This window comes from Brachyistius frenatus, unplaced genomic scaffold (genome assembly GCF_029030835.1).
Source record: "Brachyistius frenatus isolate BFR_SWC_R1_liver_20210118 unplaced genomic scaffold, ASM2903083v1 Contig_119, whole genome shotgun sequence".
In the NCBI taxonomy this organism is placed as follows: Eukaryota; Metazoa; Chordata; class Actinopteri; family Embiotocidae; genus Brachyistius; species Brachyistius frenatus.
The window spans coordinates 60,418-82,579 of record NW_027210718.1 but is presented as its reverse complement, the minus strand read 5'-3'; the positions used below and the strand labels follow the sequence as shown (position 1 = coordinate 82,579).

The 22,162-nt window shown below is 43.5% G+C and overlaps 3 protein-coding genes across 4 annotated transcripts; 2 read left to right on the top strand and 1 right to left on the bottom strand.

Annotated features, from left to right (window-relative positions):
- Nucleotides 1–3,685: 3,685 nt before the first annotated feature.
- On the top strand, nt 3,686–9,133 carry fbxw9 (F-box and WD repeat domain containing 9). The gene is made up of 8 exons (XM_069713534.1): nt 3,686–3,863; nt 3,967–4,233; nt 4,330–4,480; nt 5,100–6,096; nt 6,309–6,457; nt 6,566–6,769; nt 6,860–6,925; nt 8,236–9,133. The coding sequence occupies exons 2-8, from the start codon at nt 4,106–4,108 to the stop codon at nt 8,308–8,310; spliced, it is 1,770 nt and encodes a 589-aa protein (XP_069569635.1). The 5' UTR covers nt 3,686–3,863; nt 3,967–4,105; the 3' UTR covers nt 8,311–9,133.
- Nucleotides 9,134–9,368: 235 nt separating this feature from the next.
- On the bottom strand, nt 9,369–10,083 carry LOC138629680 (guanine nucleotide-binding protein G(I)/G(S)/G(O) subunit gamma-7-like). Its single transcript, XM_069713538.1, has 3 exons — nt 10,041–10,083; nt 9,771–9,874; nt 9,369–9,538 (listed from the first exon to the last, which is right to left on the bottom strand). Exons 2-3 carry the CDS (start codon nt 9,864–9,866, stop codon nt 9,413–9,415), a joined length of 222 nt encoding a protein of 73 aa, XP_069569639.1. The 5' UTR covers nt 9,867–9,874; nt 10,041–10,083; the 3' UTR covers nt 9,369–9,412.
- A 2,179-nt stretch (nt 10,084–12,262) lies between these two features.
- dhps (deoxyhypusine synthase) lies at nt 12,263–17,805 on the top strand. Of its 2 annotated transcripts, XM_069713536.1 has the most exons (10): nt 12,263–12,283; nt 13,736–13,935; nt 14,134–14,298; nt 14,429–14,550; nt 14,762–14,858; nt 14,981–15,067; nt 15,355–15,460; nt 15,546–15,649; nt 15,793–15,918; nt 16,421–17,805. In XM_069713536.1, exons 2-10 carry the CDS (start codon nt 13,741–13,743, stop codon nt 16,514–16,516), a joined length of 1,098 nt encoding a protein of 365 aa, XP_069569637.1. In that variant the 5' UTR covers nt 12,263–12,283; nt 13,736–13,740; the 3' UTR covers nt 16,517–17,805. The 2 variants fall into 2 exon arrangements, with proteins under 2 accessions (XP_069569637.1, XP_069569638.1); XM_069713537.1 differs by lacking the exon at nt 12,263–12,283 and having other exon boundaries at nt 13,732–13,935.
- The last annotated feature ends 4,357 nt before the right edge of the window (nt 17,806–22,162 follow it).

The following is a 22,162-nucleotide window of genomic DNA, read 5'->3' as shown; positions in this document are numbered from 1 at the left end:
AATAACTGAGACGATGGCAAATTTATAGGGATATTTCTTCTGTAGAAGAAAGTTTGTGGAACGTTTATAGAGTTCTTAAAAGGAGCGGTCCATATAAAACTCAATGGAAATATAGACCTATAGCTATCACATTTAATAATACGAAATGATCACATGATTGCAATTATTTGTTTTAATGTACATGCTCTGAACAGAATGATTTCTGTAAAAAAAAAAAAAAAAAAAAAAATCCTCTTAAATGAATGAAGGTTATACATTTTTAAGCATACATCATACATCGTAGTAGCTGAATACTGTCCCAGCCAGCGTTCGTCAGCATTATATGTTGTTTCACATGCTTTTCTAAAGTACTACGCAACAACTGTATTTCATCTGTTGGAACTCGTCATCGGCAGCGTTTAAAGCTGCATGCATAAAAACTTTCCAAGACTGCAGATGAGTGTGTTGTAGATCTTTTATTTAATGTTCATGGCTTTTAATTCTAAATGGAGGCCATTAAAGTGTTAACTTTTTTTTTTTTTTAAATTATAATTTATTTGCCTCGGTATAAATGGAAAAACATAATACAAAAGAAGGAAATCAAGTTTAGAAAATGAATGGGCTCCATAAATCCTCGTCCAGTTTATTGTGATGACGATGGCGATACACCCAGTGGGAATAAAAGAAAACAATCGAGCGGGGCTTCCTCCGGTCCCGGACTGACCCACTCCCAGTATTGTGCGAGTACGAAGCAGGAACGTTCCAAAAAAAAAATAGATGGCTTGTGCCGACAGATTGATGCAGAGAGATGTAGAATACTGGACAGACCTGCATGGATAGAAAACCTGAGTAACTTGTTTAAGGACCGTGAATACTTTTTACGACCCTCCGCCCCCGAAGCAGGACGTCCTCCGCTGACGGCGCGACTTTTATCACAAAGGGTGGGAAGAAAAAAAAAGACCGGACCGGTTTTACAGGAGACAAAATCCTCCACCGCCGGCACCCACAAACATTTGCATATTGTACGTGTTGTAGTTACGCGTTCAGATTTTATGACCCCGAAGGCCCGTGTAAAGTCGTCAATATTGTAACTCTATTTATACACGTGTATGTATGTATATATATATATATATATATTATTTTTTTTTTTTTTTTCTCCAGAAAACATGTCCCATCATAACCACGACGTTAAGTCCATCTGCAGGAAGACCGACACCGTGCCAGAGGACGCGCCGAAGGTCAAGGGCTCCTATCTCGACATGGGCTTTCCGGGCCACTCGTCTTGAAGCCTGGCTGTCGAGCAGACCGACAACCGCGGCGAGGAGGACGCTGTACAGGGAAAACCTGCGGAATGTGCCGCTTTTATAGCGACACCAAAATAAGCGTGGTCCTCGTTTCTAATCCCCTCCGCTTCCCACGGGATCCCCCCCAAAAAAAAAAAAGTCGAGAACGGAAGTGCAGGTGACGATCCGTCGACCCGCTCCCGCCTCGCGAGCTGCGTCACCTTCCGCAGTTGCACCTCGAGCCTCATCGGCGGCGGCGGGGGGGGGGTCTTATCCGCCACCTCGCCGAACGCGGGACGGTACAAACTCGCGGAATACGTAAAAAGAAGTCGGAACGTGCTTTTTTTTTTTTTTTACTTTACGCAATGTTTTTGAAATTGCGTGCTGATGCGGTTCTCTTGTCTGCAGCCGAAATCATTGAGCAATTTGAATCAGACCCAACGTACACAATCGCCCCCCGTTAACGTTCGTTCCATAACGCAGTGTCTTTCTATCTCCTAAAGGCTGGATGTCCTCGTAACCACTGCCCGGAGGCATAGAGCGGGATTTGATCAAGTGTTTGGGCCCAATGCGCATCGGAGACTTTACTCTTGTCTGGCAAAGACCTGGACAGGTCTAATAATCACATATTACACCTCGCTGTTGTATAGAGTGATTTCCCATGAGCAAACGTGTCAACACGTTTTCACTTGTGCTCGAGACTCCCTTTAGATGGAAGTTTCTCTCGGGTCTTTACTTCACTGTTCTGTTCACTTCCCCCGGACCTCTTGTCCGTTGTTGACTCTCTTGTCACCTCTCGGTCAGCACTGTCGAGACCACTTTAGAAATAACTTTTATTGTTTGAAGGTGTAAATTCACTTTAGCCTCAGGTTAATTTGCCTCCCTTGGCAGATCTTCTCTTTGTGCTGATTCCAATTAGAATGAATTGATTTCACAGCACGTTTTGCCGTTTTTAAATCCTGGAGAGTCCGAGCTGCTGAAGCAAACAAGACACTTTTGTCAGTACAAATGTACAATGGGGGAGCAGCTGGTGTACCTGTTTTCCTGCGAGGTTCTACACTGTGGCAAGTAGCAATACAATAACCCAAATAATTGTTTAGTCCAACCATTCAAACCCTTTATGAGGGAGAAATGTTTAATGGTGTTCTTTGGTAGCTGTTCATATGATTTACCAGCATTTTGACTAAACCGACGTATGATACGATGACCTAATGGAAGAAGAGGGCGAAAGAAGTACGATTTCATTTACTGTGATAAGTGTAATTTGCGTTTTTTTGTTGTTGTTGTTGTTGTTTCTTTTTAAATCTACCGTCCAGTAGGCGTGTTTGATTTGCAAAATCATTTATTGACCGAGCAGGAGACGCCTTGTTCCTGTTTTCATTTGAGAACCCTGGTTTGATATTGGACATTTAATGTTATTTTTTTCCAGAGTGTGTCTTCACTTCATGTAATGAAAACAGGCATATAAAGACTGGGATTGAGGACTCCTTAGGTTTTGTGCTCCGATTTAATAAAGGGCTTGTTATTCTGTGTTTCCAGGTGTTTGCAGATGCCACCATCGTCTTCCCCTTCTTAGTGGCAGAAACCTTCGCTGCTCATGCTGATGAGAAGACCACAGACGAGGAAAAGGAATAAATCAACAGCTATTCTGTCTCCTCGTTACAGTTCAATATGACGGACCTTTTTCATATTTCACTTTTTTTTTATTTTGCATTTCAGAAAACTGTTTACTTACAAATATTAAGGGAAGGTGGTCATTCTTTTTCAACGTGCCCCTTTATACATCATCTTTTGGCACATGAAACTGAAAAATACTTTCAAATAAAAGCATTTGAAAAATGTTATACCCTGAAAAAAAAACTTTAGCCAAAAATAAAAATTTATTCAAAGTGAAAATAAATGACAATAAATCAATTCTGTTAAATGTTTAAATTTTTGTAACTGAAATTCACGTGTTAAAAATGTTGTTATTCACAAACTCGGGTATTATTTACTGACAGCAAAAACAAAACAAAACAAAAAAAATCTGAAATGACTTTTTCATTAAATAAAGAAATAAACAGATTCTGACTTTACCTTTTTGAGACAAGAGGTACAAACAATTAAATACAAAAACGAACAGTCTGAAGAATAGATTGAGTCAATGTATGTTATATTTAAAGCACGTTGTGTACATTCAGTATTTGGTGGAGGGAGGAAAATATTTCTTTGAAAAAAAAACACCTTTATAATTTAATAACCTGAACTAAAACATGGCTGTTAAACAGACTCTCCAACACGAGAGCGTGTTCATTGCTGCTTCACGGGAGAAATGCTGGAAAACCCGCAGAATCAACGACGTGTAAAATCGCTTTGCAGCTGTTGCAAAAGTGTGCACGTCACAGACATGTACACGTCACGGTTGCGCAGCTTGATGACGACCTCTGTCTTCGCCGGAAGTGCCGTTTTGAATTCTTAGTTTGGAGTTCGCGTTTAATGACGGCGATCAAAAACGGAGGCGTTACATCCGTCTTTTATTTGATTTACACAGCGACGCCGGTTACAGTTTGTTTACAGCGGGTCGGCAGACACCCGTCCAAAAAAAAGGGGGGCTTATTAAAGGTAACAGCGTGACTTCAATCTGACGTTTAACCCGTTGTGGTGACGGTCGTCGGTTTTTTTTAATTTAATTTATTTATTTTTGTTTTGTTTGCTTTACGTGCAGCGAACAGAAAACTTCACGCATTCATGGGAAGAAGAAGAAGAAGAAGAAGAAGTACAGTTTAAACCTCGCAGTGCAAAGTACAGTCATGTTGACGCACCGTGCCTGAGGAGGAGGAGGAGGAGGAGGAGGAGGAGAGGTGATGGAGGACGACGACGGCGGAGTCAACCCGCACCAACCGGAGGCGGCGACACGCACCGACCCGGGTGGACCGTCTCCTCGCCCGGCGAGACCTCCGAGCGGCGAGGCCTCCAGGCCCGACCTGCAGGGGTAAGCAAAGCCCTCCCTCCGTTTACCGAGCGTTTCATGTTGCACGGGATCAGTTGGATCAGTACCGAGACGCGCTGCTCTCCGTCCTCCTTTCAGCCTGCCGCCGGCGGGCCGCTCGTCCCCGGCGGATCGCAGCCCCTCACCTTCAAGCGCTGAGGCCGGCGGCTTGTTGGCACTACCGTGGGAGATTTTAACCCACATCGCCTCACACCTCCCTGCCCAGTGTGTCATCGATGTCCTGCCAAAGGTACGTTTTTTATTTTATTTTATTTTTTTAAAATTTGCCATGTGGCAGAACATTTGGATATACGAGCACTGAGACAGAAAATAATAATCTATTTCCCAGAATAGTCGATGCAGAAGGTAAAATAAGACGAGAGGACTAGTGCTAAAAAAAAAACATCATCTCTTTGCCTTATTTTCTTTTAAGTTGATTTTCTGATCTATTTTCATTTTCAAGAGGTAGCTCTAAAGAAGAAGAAAAATAAAAATGACATAACGCAACTGTACATCAAGAGAAGCGTTGGTAAGAAGAGCACGTTGACTTGACACTGTTGAATACATGTTGCAGTGAGCATAATCGGACACTAGAGGGAGTACAGTATGGAAAAATTACAAAAAAAACTACGGATGTTCCTTCAATTCATCATCTTAACAAAATCATGTCTCAGCGGGTTTAACATCATACAACCATTTTTTTTTTTTTTTTTTTCCAGTGTTGCATGAAGACGTCCATCTTTAAGTTGACAAAAACCTTTTCCATCCTGTAAATATCCATTGTTACATCTATCTGTCTGTCTGTCTGTCTATGTCTTCGTCTTGCAGATGTTGGAAATTGTCTTAAATCCCTCCTCTTCCGTTATCAGGTCTGTCATGCATTGGATAACGTGGGTAAGGACAGCACCTCCTGGCAGCTCCGAGCACGGAGGCTCATAGGCTCAAGAGCTGGCTTTCCGGTGGGGCCGAGGGAGGACTTTGACTGGCCCAGTGCTTGCATGGAGATGGAGCAGTTGACTACCTGCTGGATAAGCGAAGCGCATCGTGCAGCCAGACAGGTCCAGGAGGAAAAGGAACAAGAGAAGCCGCAGGATGGCGAACCGGCGGCGGCGGCGGCGGCGGACGGGCAGCGAGACGGTGGCGAGGACGAGCTGGAACGGGCGGCAGCTCAGGAGGTCGCTTATGGTGTGGATGAGGGGATGGAGATGGCAGTGGAGGACGAGGATGGCGAAATGCAGCACATCTTAGGTGAGGACCAACTGGCAAGATTGAGAGAGGAGTTGGAAGCGATACGGGAGGATGATGCAGCGGCACTAATGGAAGAAGAAAGGAACCACGGGATGGTTTTTAATATTGATGAAGGGCAAAATGCAGCTCTCAATCACCCCGAGGTCCGAAGGAGTCTGGGCAATGGAAGACAGGCGGAGATGATGCAACGTCAATCCCCAAGAAGCCCCAGCCCACCTCCTGCGCTGGAGTGCATCACCCTCCCGTCAGGCCACATTGCCCAAGTCAACTCGGTCCTCCTCCTCGGGGGGGAGGGGGCGGTCTGTGCCACGGCTTCCAGAGACTGGAACGTGAAGCTGTGGGATCTGCAGGCCGGCTCGAGCGGCACGATGCTGCACAGCCTGGTGGGGCAGAGCGACTTCAGCACCCATCGGGGCTGGGTCTGGTGCCTGGCATCTCAGCCGCCTCTGTTGGCCTCGGGGGGCTTCGACAGCACTGTGAGGCTGTGGGACCTCCAGGCAGGTGGTACAGAGAAGGGCGTCATCAGGGCCGGGGCTGCTGTCCTCTGCCTGTCCTATCAGGCAGACGTGCTGCTGGCTGGTACCTTCGACAAGAGGGTCAGCTTGTACGACCCCAGAGGTAACTTGCTGTACAGTTTAGTGGCTTAGCGCGCATTAAAGTGCAAATGAAGGCCAGTAGTTTTATAAATGTGACGATAAAGCGGCGTCACACGACAAGTCTGGACGTGTGCAAGAATGTTATTTGTTTAATCATCTTAGCACTTAGTCAGCAGAGAAATTATAAACGCAAATGTTTTCGTCCTGAGGCTAATTGTGATCATTTTTCTGCAGCTGCCGAACCGCTGGTTCAAAGCCTCCGTCTCCATGGCAACGCTGTGATGTGCCTAGCTGCAGATGACAAATACATCATCTCCGGCAGTAAAGACTGCACCTTGGCTGTCTACGACCGCAGGGCGGGAAAAAGCTTGAAGAAAGTCCGGGTAGATGCAAAAACAGACAGTTCCTCAAGACGTTTGTGTCCCATTTAAGCTCCCGTCCGCCTTTCCTGTCCGCCGAGACTAACTCCCAACGCACCCCTCTGTTCACAGCTGAGCTCGTATCTGCTGTCCATGAGCTACAGCGGCTGTGAAATATGGGCGGGAGACAACCGCGGCATGCTGCACTCCTATTCCATGCGGGCAGGGACCTTAAAACCCGTGTCCCAGTTTGATGTGGGACACACGGCTTTGGTCACGGGGATCCACAAGTCCCCTGGAGGCCTCTACACCTCTTCATCTGATCGGACCGTCAAGGTAGGATGAGTCAAATCGCGTGTTGCCTTGCTCATTAATATAAACTGCTTCTGACCAGGCTCACATTGTAATTTCTTGTCTCCACTGCAGATACATATCCCCTGTGCACCTCCAAGGACATTATGCACTCTGAATTATCAAGCTGCAGTCCACGGGGTAAGTGATACCACCTCCTGTAAAGAAGTCAAATTGTTTACCTCCATTAGGATATTATAACTTTTACAAGGCGTGGCATGTCAGTAATTACTTTTTTTTTTATATATATATTTTTTTATATATCTGTTTAGGAAAACATTTTGTACCAACAAAGAAATAACTTGAAGTTAAAAATATACACATATGGAGGCCGTGTTTCACTACACTGAGAGGACAAAATGCTGCGTATGTGATGCAATGCGTTTCCGCAGTTTGATTACAGCGTGCGTAAGGCGTTTGTATACAGAGAGTCAGCGTGCCAGGATACGCACGCTTTGATGCCATCCCATCACTGTACTCTCCCCTGCTCTGCTATTCAGGCATTTGCCAGTACTGCATGTTATTTTAGCATTTACCTTTTAACGGCGACATTTTATCGGTATTGATATTATTAACTAAGTCCTTTCATTTTACACTTTTTTTTTGTTTTGACATTGATATTTAAATGATTTTTTTTTCTCGTGTTTTTTTTTTCACTTTCTGTTTGAATATTTCCTTTATTTTTTTATTGTGGTTGTTTTTTTTTGTGTGTGTTTGTGAAGTGTATTGGGACCATGTTCTGAATTGTATTGAATTGAATTGTATTGTATTGTGCAGGAGTACGTGTCCATTCAGTGAAGGTGAAGCTCCATGCGTGTTGTTCAATTCACCCTTTTCAGTGTTGCCGTTTAATGACAAAGTATGCAAAGTAACACGTGACGTATTTAGGTCGACTGAATGTCCAGCCTGGTAGGAGAAGTATGGAAATGACCTTTGTGTTGTGAAATGCGCAATGTAAATGCAGTATATTATTCTCATAATGATTATTATCATTTAACCTTTAAGGAGGGGGAGGGGGGGGGGCGTTCATAATAGTTTACAGCAATGTTCAAAGGCAGGCTATCTTTTTAAATGAAAAAAAAAATTGAATTGCAGGAAGAAAATGTTGATTACAGCGCTGCGTGGCGGCAGATGAGCCGAGTGTTACCTTGCAAAAACGTTCTAAAACAATATTCACCCGTTGCCGTGTTTCGTTTACTTGTATGAAATCAAAGCGTAGTCATGCAGCTCTGCCCTCGCTGAATGCAATTAAGCACACTTCCCATCGGAGGGCGAGTGCTTTGGCAAGCCGGCTCTGTATACACACGTCTGCGCACGAAAGCCGTAATCAAATCATTTTGTTTGTGTTTTGTTTTTTTTCTATGTTTTAAGAGATTTTTTTTTTTTTTTAATTAATAATGAATTCTTATTTTTGTGTCTCCATCCTCCCTCTCACGTTCCTCGCCTGTCAGCTGAGTGCGGAGGCCGGAGTCCTCGCTATAGCCTCGGGCGACGTTAGTGTGGACGTCTGGAGGCCCAGGAAATGAAAGACCGCAAGGTCTGCAAACTACATGGCCGAGACTTGAAAACAGGTGTGGACAAGACCTGAAGCAGATCAACAGCTGCTGACCAGACTTTAGGAAGTTGGAATACACGGAACAAAAAAAAAAAAAAAAGAAGAGTAGACCATGTTTAAAACAAATAAAATAAACAGCTCTCTTGTCTTAAAGGCTGATGGATGGATTTAAGAAGAGAGACATCAATGGAAACTTTACAAATGTGGTACATGTGGGCAAATGGATGATTTTGTTTTGCCACGCTAGAAAACAGATGTTTAAAAAGTATAAAGGAAAAGTTATTGGAGATATTTACTTGTTTCTTAGCTTAGTTCTAATTTGAATGATTTTTTTTTTTTTTTTAAATGAAGTTTTCTGTCTTGTATTGAGATTTGTTATATGGCAGCATCATTTGGGAGGATCATGCGCGTTGGTGCAGCCAACCCTAATATGTTCCTCAACCTTTTTTTCTTTTTTAAATTATTATTCCTTGTTTAATGCCATAGAAAAATGTATCTACAAACAAAAATCAAATGTTTATTGCTAACTTTTATCCTAATTACTCTTCCTGAAAGATTACAAAGACTCTGAGTTTGAAAAAGTTTGTCTCTCTTCTCTTAACTGTTGCGTGTTTAAACAGCACGGCAACTGCAGACATTTAAATATGAATTGTATTACTAAATAATTAACAGAATCTGTTACAGTCATCAGTTAATTGTCATGTAAGGTGGAAGTTTCCCAGACCTCCACCACACACTTGTAAAGCTATTTATTTCAACGCTGTCATCAAGTCAGTAAAATCAATGTTATCTTATGTACGTCTGCATTTACTTCGTGGATAACTAACTATAAATCATGAACAAAAAACAAAAAAATACTTGACAAATGCATTCATTAAAACACACTGAAAGACTGTTTCCACATAGGATGCTATTAAATGTCCTAAAAGGAAAAAAAAAAAAAAAAGAGTGAATTATTGACTGGATTTAATTTCTCAGAATAAATGTCATACCGAAAGTTTCATCTCGGACACATTTGACAGCAGACGGAGCGATCAAGCAGCCGTCCGTCGGTCGTCTGTCCCCCGGAACCGTCAAAGCAGCGCGCAGGACTTCTTGTCTTTGAAGGGATTGGACGAAGCGGCGATGCCGGTGAGCAGAGGGTCGCCGCGCCGGTGGTCCTTACAGTACTGGACCAAGTCCGCTGCCGTCAGGGAGATCTGCTGAAACAAAGCACGTTTCGCAGGAAATTCACGACGAGAGATACGAATTTGACTTCGGGCAGTGGATTTTTTTTTTTTTTTTTTTTTTTTAATTGCAGCGCGTTATTAGGACGCACGGGTACATTCACAACTACGGAAATATGCCAGTCAACTCGTGTTAAACGGAGCCATGGAAGTACAGAAGGGGTGTGCAGCCAGTGCGTCGTTAACATTTAGATTCTTTACGTACCTTGAATCTCTCCATGCCTGCTTCCACCTGCAGTTGATCCACCAGTTTTTGCGCCTGAATAACACTGTTGCTGCTGCTGCACATCTTCCCTGACATTCCCTTCACTATTAAAACACAGAAAGAAAGAAAAAAATAGTGTCTGCTACTGTAAGTTACATGCAGAATGTAAACTGATGAGTTGGGTTTTTTTTTTTTTTGGATTTGGATCAAATTAAATCAAATTAAATAAAAAAAAACAAGGTGAATGACTAACACATCTTATAAGTTTACCTGATCCGGTGAGCCGGCTCGGGTCGTGGAGGAGAGAGTCTGCTCAGAGATGGCTCCCGAGTTTCCATTTTTGACCCCGGAGCTCGTTTTATTCACCGTCGGGGGGAGCAGTTCAAAGGCTCTGTGATACTAAAGGTCGTTCAACACTTTGTTGGAAATGTCACAGACATCAAACTTCACGGCCGCAGCTGATGGAAAGATTATTGGTTATTTACTGGATGCTGGACTTCATGCGCGCTTGTCTGCCGGCGAGCTCCAATTGGATGCGCTTACTTTTTTTTTTCCACCGCAATTTCCAGTTGCTGTCATAATAAAGGCTCGAGTTGGTTCATTTGGCTCTCTGGTCGAGGTCGTCCTCTGCAGGTGTCACGGGTGGAGGAAGGAGGCGAGCCATCGAGATGGCTCCGGACCATGAAGGCATCCGTTGGTGGAGGTTGCTGCTGATTAACTTCAGTGTTTTTTTTTTTTTGCCTTGGTGGATGTTCGAGAGACCCCAAAACACCCGATTGCGCAAGGATACACTTTCTGATGATGTGCCCTAAATAAGCTTCAGAAAATGTGGGCTATCTATAGCTAAAGATATAACAAAACCGTCCTTCAACAAATATGGTAAATACACAGCAGCGGAAGAAATATGAAGTTCCTTTACTTAAGCAATAGTATTAATTCTACACCGTAAAAAATAAAAAAAATAAAAATCCACTACGAGTTAAAGTCTGACATTCAAAACCTCACTTAAGCAAGTATTGTCAGCAAAATGTTGGTATCAGAAGTATGCTGCAGTAATGGATATTTTTTTCCCCCCCACTGCTATAGATGTTTACTTTGTGCTTATTTGAACTTGTTTATATAGGCTACTGTTAGGTTTTTTTTATTATCTACATTAATGCATCATATTCTATAATATCATCACGTGTTTTCTGTGTTTTGAGAACCACATATCTCTCAAGAGTCAACAAACTTGGAAAAACACTTCTGTTTTCCAGCTGATCCAAGTGTGTGTGTGTGTGGGGGGGGGTTATTTAGTCCTATCTCAAGAAATTGCATTTAAGTTTCACACATAAAGGGACATTTAATCAATTCAAAGTCACCAAATCTGGAGATCCGTGGATTTCACGAGAGAGAAAGGATGTGAAGTTTTGCCATCTTAAAAGTAAGGAAAGCTTTTTGACGAATGTATAATGGAGTAGAAAGTGCAATATTAAAATCTGAGCTACAGTGGAGTGGAAGTACTTCAGTACAAGTACCAGAGCAGTCCAACTCCTATTTGGCACATTGTAGACAAATAAGTCTTTATGAACATCAGACAGGAAGGATTTTTTATTTATTTATTTATTTATTTATTTATTTATTTTACCGCAAATGAAAGGTGAGGTCACGGGATTAGTCGACAGAAATGCGGTTCGGCCATGTTTGTCCCTTCGCGGTCGCCGTAGAGGGAATTTTGTTTGTCTGCAGGCGACCCATGCGATGTTTACAGCAACGGAAATACTCAGTATCCCGAGTTGTTGTGTGCAGTGACAGTTGTTTTCTACTTGGCCCCCTTCGTCACTTAAATCCTCTGCAAAAAAAAAAAAAAAAAAAAAAAAGGTAGGTTTTCACGTCTGTTTTCACGATGTTTAATCGCTCTTAAAGCCAGTCGGCGGGATCAAACTCGCTCACGGTGAGCTAGCCGCTCTCCTAGCTGATTCAAAGCACATGGATTTTTTTTTTTTTATATGTTTATCATTCGTGTATTTACGCATAATGAAAGCTAATATGGAGTTTAAATGATTGTCATTACAGTTATTTTGTTTTGCTAAAAAAAAAAACAACAACAAAGCCCTAATGTAATCAGCTTTTCTATTTATGACAATAATAGTAACATCACATCAGAAGTGTCTCCTCCCACTTAAGAATATAAGTTACAGTGTATTTGATTATCTTGACGGCAACATTTTATAACTGCACGACAAAATTAATAAAAAAAAAAAAAACAAGCAGTTTTAGAAGTCGCAAATTATTTCTTTATTGTCAAAATATAATTTAACTGTTTTAATTGGTTGAGCAAATGCGAACTGCTTCACTGCGGTTAGTTAAATCCATCATCATATTTTAAAGCTTGCGATATGTTTTTTTTTTTTTTTTTTTTTGTATGTCAAATATTCAGTCGAGAAGTAACAGCTGTCAAGATGAATGATGTCCAGTATTTTCCTGAGCTCGAGTACCTCAACATTTTACTGAAGCGCAGCATTTCAATAAAAGTTCTCAGTACATACACTTAAGTACTGTCTTTAAATTCACTTTTAAAGTACTTTACTTCCATCCGATGTTGCTTTTTAAATTCCCACAACATTTTTGAATGGAAATAGCGTACATCGAAATGAATACGAAAGCTTCAGGTACTTTTAAGATGAAGATTTTGACACAATGGATAATATAACAAGCTTTTGAAATAGAGCACATTATTAAACAGCGTTATCTGCTGTCTCTTTATACAACTGGACATAATGGAGTTCAAACCGGCTCCGCCTGCAGCTGCTTCAACAGTAACATGCTGTTTACGCACTGATGCTTCAGTATCATTAATCTGATGTCATGTATGATATTATATCAGTAAAGGAGATCAGACAAGGGATTTTACTTTAGTACTTTAACTTTGCTAATAAATTTGAGACTGTTGAAATTTTAATACATTTGCGGGGGGTAAAAAAAAAATCTAAATGTGTTTCTTCTTTAGTGCCTCGATATGGTTTATTGTGTGTAGACACTTACAGTAAGCTGCTATTTATAAACAAGTGTTTGAGAAAAGCTCTTTCCAACCTGCGGTTGTACAGCAAAATAAGTCTCAGGCTAGAAAAACTGAATGTTCATGGCAGCGTTAGAGTAGGGTTGGGCGATGTCTACCAAACTGGCATATGATCAAAGACAGTTACATTGGCAGGGTGGGTGTGGTGCTTTTTTTTTTTCTTCCTTAAATTCCAGGCGCTATCTTTTCTGTCAGTTCCCATTCACAGTGGTAATTTAACACGTCGTGTTAATGATTCAAACAGAGTCGTGCTTCATTCCTCCATGGCTGAATAGCTCTGAGACACTCCCGGCTCCTACAAATAAATTACAGCTCCGTTCCGTCAATACAGCCAGAAAAAATATTTATCTAAACTGAATTTAGGGTCTCTGATTTGCTTGGAGGGACTGCATCGTTTATTTATATCGTAAAATATGGACCATAATATACATGCGCAGCTACATTCACAGACACACTGCTCACCCAGCTTGGCACCGATAAACACAACAGGTCTCTTGTCGGCCACTCTGCTACTCGCTCGCCCAACCAGCTCTGTGTGTGTGTGTGTGTTTAACCGCGCTGAAGTAAACTAATGATGCTTAAATACCTCAAAACTATGAACTGCCAGGTGATTCACATCAAATCATTCTGCGCTCAAAATATTTTCCAAGCGTTTGTTCGTAGGCCTGGGAGCTTTGCCGTGTGCTTTAGCCCTCAGTGATGGAGTCTACATTCAAGTTTTGTATAATTATATAATTTAGTCATGAAATATGCTAAAATCATAGGAAAAACACAGTTGCCTCGTCACTGTCAGTAAGAGCAGGACTGTTGCCGGGCACAGAAAACTGAAGGGATACCCATTGTTGCTTGATCAAGGCTCGACTGGGCATCCCTAATATGTTCCTTTTTTTTTTTTTTTTTTTTGCAGAAAAGATGGCGGACCACGCCCCTTCGGTTGCCATGGAGGCCGTCCTGAAGCCCAGCTGCGACATCCCCGAAGACATGCCGAAAATCAAAGGCTACGACTTCAACCAGGGGGTCGATCTCCAGGCAGTCCTGAAGTCCTACCTCACCACGGGCTTCCAGGCCAGCAGCTTCGGCCTGGCCGTCCAGGAAATCAACCGCATGGTGAGTTGAATGGCTTTTTTTAAAAAAATTTTATTATCACACAAATGAAACATAGTTTCAGATAATACAACCAATCTGTTCAAACCAGGACACTAAAACCAAAAAAAAAAAAAAAAACCGGTTAAAACGGTGCAGATTTCGTGTCCTGCGGTCGGTCTTGTCGGGGCACGTTCGTAACGTTAACTCCGCGCCCCTCAGATAGAGAAGCGTCTGGAGCCGGTCGAGGCGGATGAGGGAAACGAGTGCGAGGATTCCGGCGAATCCTCCCGCAAGTCCGGCTGCACCATCTTCCTGGGATACACCTCCAACCTCATCAGCTCCGGAGTCAGGGAGAGCATCCGCTACCTGGCGGAGCACGGGATGGTACGACGCCCGTCGCACACGCATTCACGTCCATCCGCTCGAGCGCTGCAAAAAAACCGATCGGTTCCTGCGGCGGCGAGGGTTTGTTGTTGTTGTTGTTGTTGTCAGAGTTGCGTTACTTTTGTCTCAGGTGGACGTGATTGTAACCACGGCCGGAGGCATCGAGGAGGACTTGATCAAGTGTCTGGGTCACACCTACTTGGGAGACTTCAACCTGCTCGGCAAGGAGCTCCGGCAGCGGGGCATCAACAGGTCGGTGACTGCCGGTGCGGTTCAAAATCAGATGGGACGTAAAGCAGACGCAGGCTTTTAATCCTCCGTGGCACCGTACGCCGCAGGACGGGGCGTCGGGGGTTTGTCTTAGACGTCCCTCCTCGTTTATATGTCTTAATTCGTTTACGTATGTGTTCTTGTCCCCCGTTTAAATGTCGTCTCCCTCACTCGTCCCCCCCGCTGGCTGCAGAATAGGGAATCTGCTGGTGCCCAATGACAACTACTGTAAGTTTGAAGACTGGCTGATGCCCATCCTGGACCAGATGCTGTTGGAGCAAAACACAGAGGTCGGTTTCTCCGTGTGGAAAAAAAAAAAAAAAGCAGACGTTTTGAGAAAAAAAAACAGGAAATGTTTGGATTTTGCAAATTTGGCAGTTATATTATTATTATTTGAGCTTTCTTATTTCAGGGCACTCGCTGGACTCCCTCTAAAATGATCCATCGGCTGGGCAAGGAGATAAATAATACTGACTCTGTCTGCTACTGGGCATACAAGGTGAGTCCTGGATGTTATCGATCACGTATTATACAGTGACGGAACAGCTGTCAGGATCAATAGCTTATAGCAAGTCAGTTTATCGGCAAACATGGCCTAAAGTTCACAGTTTGTTATTATAACGTACGCGGTTCATTCATCAGTTGTTCATCAGCAACTTCGTGTACTTTTCGAGGGCTGGGTCAAAAAGTTCAGAAACTGCTCCCGCGGCGGGAGCGCGTCTTATTCAGAGACGAGGTGTGCCGTGTGTCTCTTGTCGTTAAATGCGCCATTAAATTCCCTCTCAGAACAACATCCCAGTGTTCAGTCCTGCTCTGACCGACGGCTCTCTGGGCGACATGATCTACTTCCACTCATACAAGAAGCCCGGCTTGGTGTTGGACATTGTAGAAGGTAAACGCAGCATCCCCGTCAGAGCACGCGGTCGCCACAGCGGCGTTTGTTCGGTCGTGTCATCCGTGTGCGGTCCTTGTTTCAGATATTCGCAGGATGAACAGCCAGGCGGTTTTTGCCAAGAGGACAGGAATGATCATCCTGGGAGGAGGGCTGGTCAAACACCATATAGCCAACGCCAATCTTATGGTAACCACGTGTGATCTTTCGGCGCTCAAAGTCCACCGGGGACGTCAGTGTTGAACGTTAAATAGACAAACCTGATGAAAAGAAGAAAAAAAAAAAGAGTCTCCCGTCTTGACCCCACTGTCCCGCTTCGGTTTCCTTTCCAGAGGAACGGAGCCGACTACGTGGTGTACGTGAACACTGGCCAGGAGTTTGATGGCTCCGACTCCGGGGCCAGACCCGATGAGGCCGTATCCTGGGGCAAGATCAGAATGGACGCCAAGCCTGTCAAGGTACTGATATTCTCACTAATGCAAATGCCAACAATATGGTCTCTTTCTTATAGTTACACCCTCACATAACCTTTTATTATTAATTACAGTTTCAGATGTCTCCCCCCTCCCCGCTTTCATTCGCTTCAGCCTCATGTGTTTATCAGATGACTTCGCCTGACCTGTTTTCAGACGTGTGTTTTTCTGAGTGCCGTTGCAACCAAAAATGTCACCCCGCATCTTAAACAACAACCAGGCATAGAAGAGATGTAATATGTTGCCGTACGCACGAAGCAGGAGAGAAATGAGGTTTTTAGCAGGAGCCGGGAGCTGCGGGCGCCTGCTCTGGCCTCAAGGCGGCAGCGTCTGCACAGCGTTTGTCCTTGAAGCGCAGCGTGGCATCGGAGCGCCTGAACAGAGCCGGGTGGGTGCTGGCCTGGGTTTAGTGCGGCGAGCGTCTGACATCGCAGTCACGTTAATGATGTCAGGGAAGAGTGTTGGACTCTCTGTTCTTGGTTCTCAGGTGTATGCAGACGCCTCCTTGGTCTTCCCTCTGATGGTGGCGGAGACCTTCGCTCTCCACGCCGACAAGCTGACCGCCGGCAAGAAAACAGATTAACTGGTTGCCGTCATCGATGCTCCGATAGAATCAGCGAGCGGCTTTGTACCTCCGGTTGTTCCCCTGTTTGTCTCCTTGAACATTATTATTCTGATCTTCTGAACCCTCCTGTTTGAAAGTACATGTTTAAGTTCAGTCAGTTTGTTGGACCTACAATGCTGTAACTGAATGGCTTATTGAATGGGAAACAATGGTGAGGGTTTCCTGCTTTAATGCTTTCCATACCAATATTTACTTGTTTAAACAAGTGCCGTTTCCCACCCCCTGTTCAGACAGCTGAAACAGCAGGAGTATTATGCTATTGCATGCACCAAAGAGACCGTATAGAATGCATCACGTTTTAGCTGTAGTGTGTGTGCGTGTGCGTGTGCGTGCGTGTGCGTGTGTGTGCGTGTGTGTGTGTGTGTGTGTGTGTGTGAGAGAGCAAGAGTCTAGATACACACTCAGAGGGCAGTGTTATGTAGCCGAGAGTTTTTTTTTTTAAATTTATACGAGTTTACCTGTGGCCTGATATACAGTGCATCACTTTTACCGTACCGCCTCTCTCTTTATGATACCAAGCCTTTATCTTACTTTCTGGGTGGATGTACACCTTACTAAACGATGAGGTAATCATTTTGGTCTGTGTTTAATAGGGCATTCATAGACTCTTACAAATGCCCTTTGTGTAGTAGGTCTGCGTGAGAAGGCCGCAGGTGGTGCGTCACATGACACGTTAACGTCACATGATGATGTTGGGGATAATTTGTTGTATAAAAAGATATAAAAGTTTATATCTAAAAAAAACAAAACGCTGGACGACTAGTAGCCGCAGAAAGAGTTATGATAGAGAGACACACTCAGTGGTCACTTTATTAGGTACCTATACGATAGATAAATACAACAGGTCTTACATAAATTGTACTTTGTAAAGTTTGTAATGTTCAGCTGAGTCAATCAACTATGTTTGAACTACTGAGCTCACGTTTGAAGATGGTGTCGTATTTTCAATTGAAAGGTGTTTCTATTTTTGTTGTTGCCCTGTACTACTCTACACTATAATGCATACTATATAATAGAAATTACAACCTCGTTAGTGTTAAAAACTGTTCATAAATGTAGACTTTATGGCAAAACAGTTGGAATGCGTCAGACTGCACTGGTGTACCTGCTAAAATAAACCTTCAATTCCATAACCTGTTTTTTTTGTAATTGCGGAGCCTCCAACATCCTTCTGTAAACTCTGATTCAGCCTCCAAACAATTGAAATTTCCGTTCCAAATAAACAAGTCCACTGTTTATCCACTCCATTGCGCCAGCCAGTTTTTCCAAGTTTTTGAAAAAGAAGAAGTTGCAAGCATCTCACTCACATGTTACGAGCGGCGGCAAACTTGCGCAGCTGAAAGCCACCGAGTGACGAGCGCCGCTACAGAGCCTGAATCACGTCTGTTCGGCGCCCATTTAACCGCCTTGATGCCTTCGTGAGATTCTTACCTCAAATCCCCGGAGGGGCTCAGAAGGGCATCGCAAACTGCGGTTATTGTGTGGTTATTGGACACATGCATTCGGTTTTCATCCGCCCGGGCTGCAGACGCGCTTGTGTAGGTGGGACCCGCTGCTCCTTCCCTTTTGTGCTGTCAGCAGAATCAACCACATAATCGAGTAACAATGATAAAGACGTTTCCCGTTGCAATACATCAGTCTGCTATTGTGGGCCTGGATATTTCCTGCGGCTAATCAGTTCCTTCAAATCCTTTATTCACAGTTCAGTTGTATTCTGGTGGAAATGTGGAGAGTTAATGGATCAAATGTGTGTGAAGCCCGAGTGTCTTGTTTTTAATGGTGACCTTTTCTTCTTTGGAAACGGAGATGGAGAAGGGAAGTTGGATCTGGGAGAAGGTCAGCTTTCCCAAAAAAAACCTCAGCCCCATGTGCTCACCCACCCACACCCACACACACACACACACACACACACACACTCACAAAAGTTGGGTGTTCCTGTCCTGGTAGAAAACCCTTCTTTTCCATTCAGTCCTTCTATCATTTCCTACGTGTGGCGGCACTGTGTGAGTGTGTGTTTCAGCCCTATAGAAGCGCATGTTTGCTCTGTGCTTAACTGTAAGATTACAGAGAGACAGACGGCTGAAAAAAAAAAAAAAAAAGTGAGGTAGAGACCGACTGTGTGTGTGTGTGGGGGTGGTGGAGGGATGTGGATGAGCTGTAGTCACGCTATGATAATATTGTGTGGCGTCTGCACAGAGCAGACAGTGTGTGTGTGTGTCCCCCCCCCCCCCCCCCCACCACCACCCCACACTCCCTCCTCTGCGGAACAATCAGTACACTGTGATGTGCAGGGCCGCAGCAGTCATAATGGCAATTATGTCTTCTCCAGAATGGCAGCTTTTTTTTTTTTTTGGTGAGAACCAAAGAGGCAGACAGGGAGGGAGAAAGAAGAAGTAAGAGGCAGAGGGAGGGAGGGAGGGAGCGCTGACCTGCTGCACAGCTGCAGGGTGGGGTGGATCTGCGACCAGTGGAGGGAAGAGGAAACACGTACAGATTAATTTCTGCACATTTGCATATTTCTACTGGTTTTATGTGGACCACACATTTCAAATTCCTACTTTTTTCTTCTTTTTTTTTTTTTTTTCACTCCCTTTTACTGTTTCAGGTCATTTATTATCTCGCAACAGTGTCCTCATAATGTCCAGCCTCCCTATTACAGACAATATAGGTGCAGATAAAACGACATACGTGTTCGCCTTACACAGTTTGCCCTGAGTTTTGCCTCTCAGGCAACATACAGCCTTGCTCAACGTCAGGGGTGAATGGCAGCGTCCTAAAAAAAAAAAAAAAAAAAATCCTTACTTCATTCATTGGTCCTTTTAGATGGGTGTCCGGATTAATTAGTCACCATCAACGCAACGGGAAAAGTCAAGTCCTTTTCTTATAGGATAGATTTTAAACGTGCAAAAAGTATTAAAAAAAAAAAAAAAAGTGTGCGTTTCTAATGCTGTGACGGCGCGAAATGATCAAGATGAGTAAGAAGTCCAAAATCTCAATTTGCTGCTCACTACTGCGTGAAACCATAAACTGTATACAACAGTGAATGAGTGAAAAGAGCTTGTTCAGACGTAGCTGCGATTATTGGGTTGATTTAGGAATAGGGGCTCTGCAAACTTGGTAATGCAGACATTGTTTTCAGATAAAGAGGAGTGTCATCCATAGTTCTGTTTATTCCGAGACGCGTAAATGAACATCTGTTGCAGATAAGATAGAAAACCACAGAGCTCCGTCTGGTTAAGACGTAAAAAAAAAAAAAAATAAAAATAAAACCCAGCGTGATTGATTTCACATCGAATTAATATGATCTATTTCGAAATATTGTAGAGAATTAAAAATACATTTGGATTATTTTTACTTTGGTTGTGGGCCCCCCCCCCCCCCTCCTCTCCCCAATTTCTGAAACCAAACAACGCCCTTTTGTGCGCGCGTCCCATTACCTCCACCCTTATTTACCTGTTGTGTTGCCATGGGAACTCTCACCTCTCGGCAGCCTATTGGCCCAACCGGGGAGAGGTAGCGGCAGGTGAGACGGGTGAAGGAGTGCGGGTGCGTGGGCGTAACGAGGGAGGAGGGGAGACAGACATTTGCAGGATGAGGAGTCCCCCCCCCCCCCCCCCGGACTGGGACGGAAAGATAAACACTGCGATATAGGAGGAAAACAATGGCGGAGGGAGGGGGGGGGGGGGCAATAAATGTAGATTTAGATAAATGGTGGACAGTTGGTGACAAAGCAAGGTGGGGTGGTGACGGGGAGGAGGGGCGGTGGCTTTTTTTATTTTTTTTTTTTTTAACCTCCACACCTCACGCGGCTTTCTCAGAAGCAGGAGCGCGTCTGTTGAACCGCCGTCTCCTCTGACGCAGCTGGCTGACACTGACGACGGCCATGTTTGCCTCCGTTACTATAGCAACCACCCGGCCAGGACAAACATCCGGGTGACAGCCGTCACTGTCACCGTTATTATTATTATTATTATTATTTTTTTTTTAAGATCAAATTTGTTGTATCCCAGCAAAATCACTGGTCACAGAATAATGAATAGACTGGCTTCATTTCAATAGTCAATCTTTCCAGACACCAGGTGGCACGAAATCAAAACCTTTACTTATAAATAAAAGCGATACCACAAAAAAAAAAAAAGGTTTACTCCTAGTGTAAAAGGCCTACATTAAAAATAGAATATGTAATTGTCAAAGTAATAGTGTGGAGTACATTTTTAGCCATTGTATCATTAAATTATCATTACCTATTGCATTAATGAATGAGTAATTTACTTCTGTAGCTGGTGGATTGCCTGTCACATTTATATCGACACCTAAACCAACAGTTCCAACTTATTACAGATAATTGGCTAATATATAAATATTTTTCTCAAATTTGTCATATTTGAGAAGATGCAACCATGAAATGTTTTGATGCATATACATATCGAAAACGAATTTGTTACAAATGAATTGACAGTTGACTAATTGCTTCACCTTTCCGGCACACACTGTTGGGTAGTTAATTTATAACAAAGCATTTCATCTTTTGTCTGGTAAAATATTAATTTCTTAGGTAATTAGAATCCAAAGCTGTCAGATGACTGTACAGTGCAGTAAAAAGTTCAATATTTACCTCAGAAATGTTGTGAAATAAAATGAACAAACAAGTAACTCAAATTTGTCCTTAAGCAAGGTACTTGAGTTAATGTACTTTAAAAACCCTCTAAATGGTGTGTTTATGTGTTTTTTTTTCATGTGTACATATATATATTACATATGTGTGAATCTCGTTGTATCTATACGAATATGTAGTTTGGTAAGTCTCGCGAGAGCTTGTGAGGGGTCAGGGGTTGCATTGTCAGGTGGTGAATTTAAATAACACAACTAGCACTGCTTCAGGTATGGGACATCAGCCAGTTCACCAGTTGATGGAGCAAGGCGCCCCATGTTGAAAAAGTACCCGGACACGAACTGCGGACATTAAACGCCTCATGCCATCGCCCATCGTATACGTTTTGCAGAAGTTTTGCTCAGGGAGGCCGACAGGTCCATTTTAAATAACCCGCGCTCAGTGTTCACAGGTTTATGACCTGAATTAAAGCCGCACAGTCCTTCCGTGCACATGATGTGCATGCTGGACACAAATGCGACGTGGGTGAGTGGTAGGAATACAGGTTTAGTAGAAAGTGGCTCAAAAATGAAGCGTGCATTCAAGCGTGGGACGTTCATGGACTATATGTAAATCAGGGAATCTATGTCCTCCTCATCGCGTCGTAGATGCGTTTGCTGTGAAACGAAAACAGCAGACTCATCATCCTGCTTTTGAATGGGACTATTGGTGAGTAGACTCCCTCCTTCACTCTGGCGTGTGTCTGTGTGTGCTGTGTGTGCTGCGCTGTTACGAAATTAAATGTCACAACATAACTGGTTGAGAAATGCAGACAATCGTCATTGTGTTCGTGTAGAGTGGGCTGTATTTAGGCTAGATGTGTTGTGTTTGTGACTGCAGCTACTACTGCAGTGGAAACAATCCTGGCCTCTCTGTCAGTGCATCATAAAGACTCTCAGCTCTGCAAGTTGGAAAGAGTGACTGAACATGCAAGCGCTTAAAGGAAGTAAGAG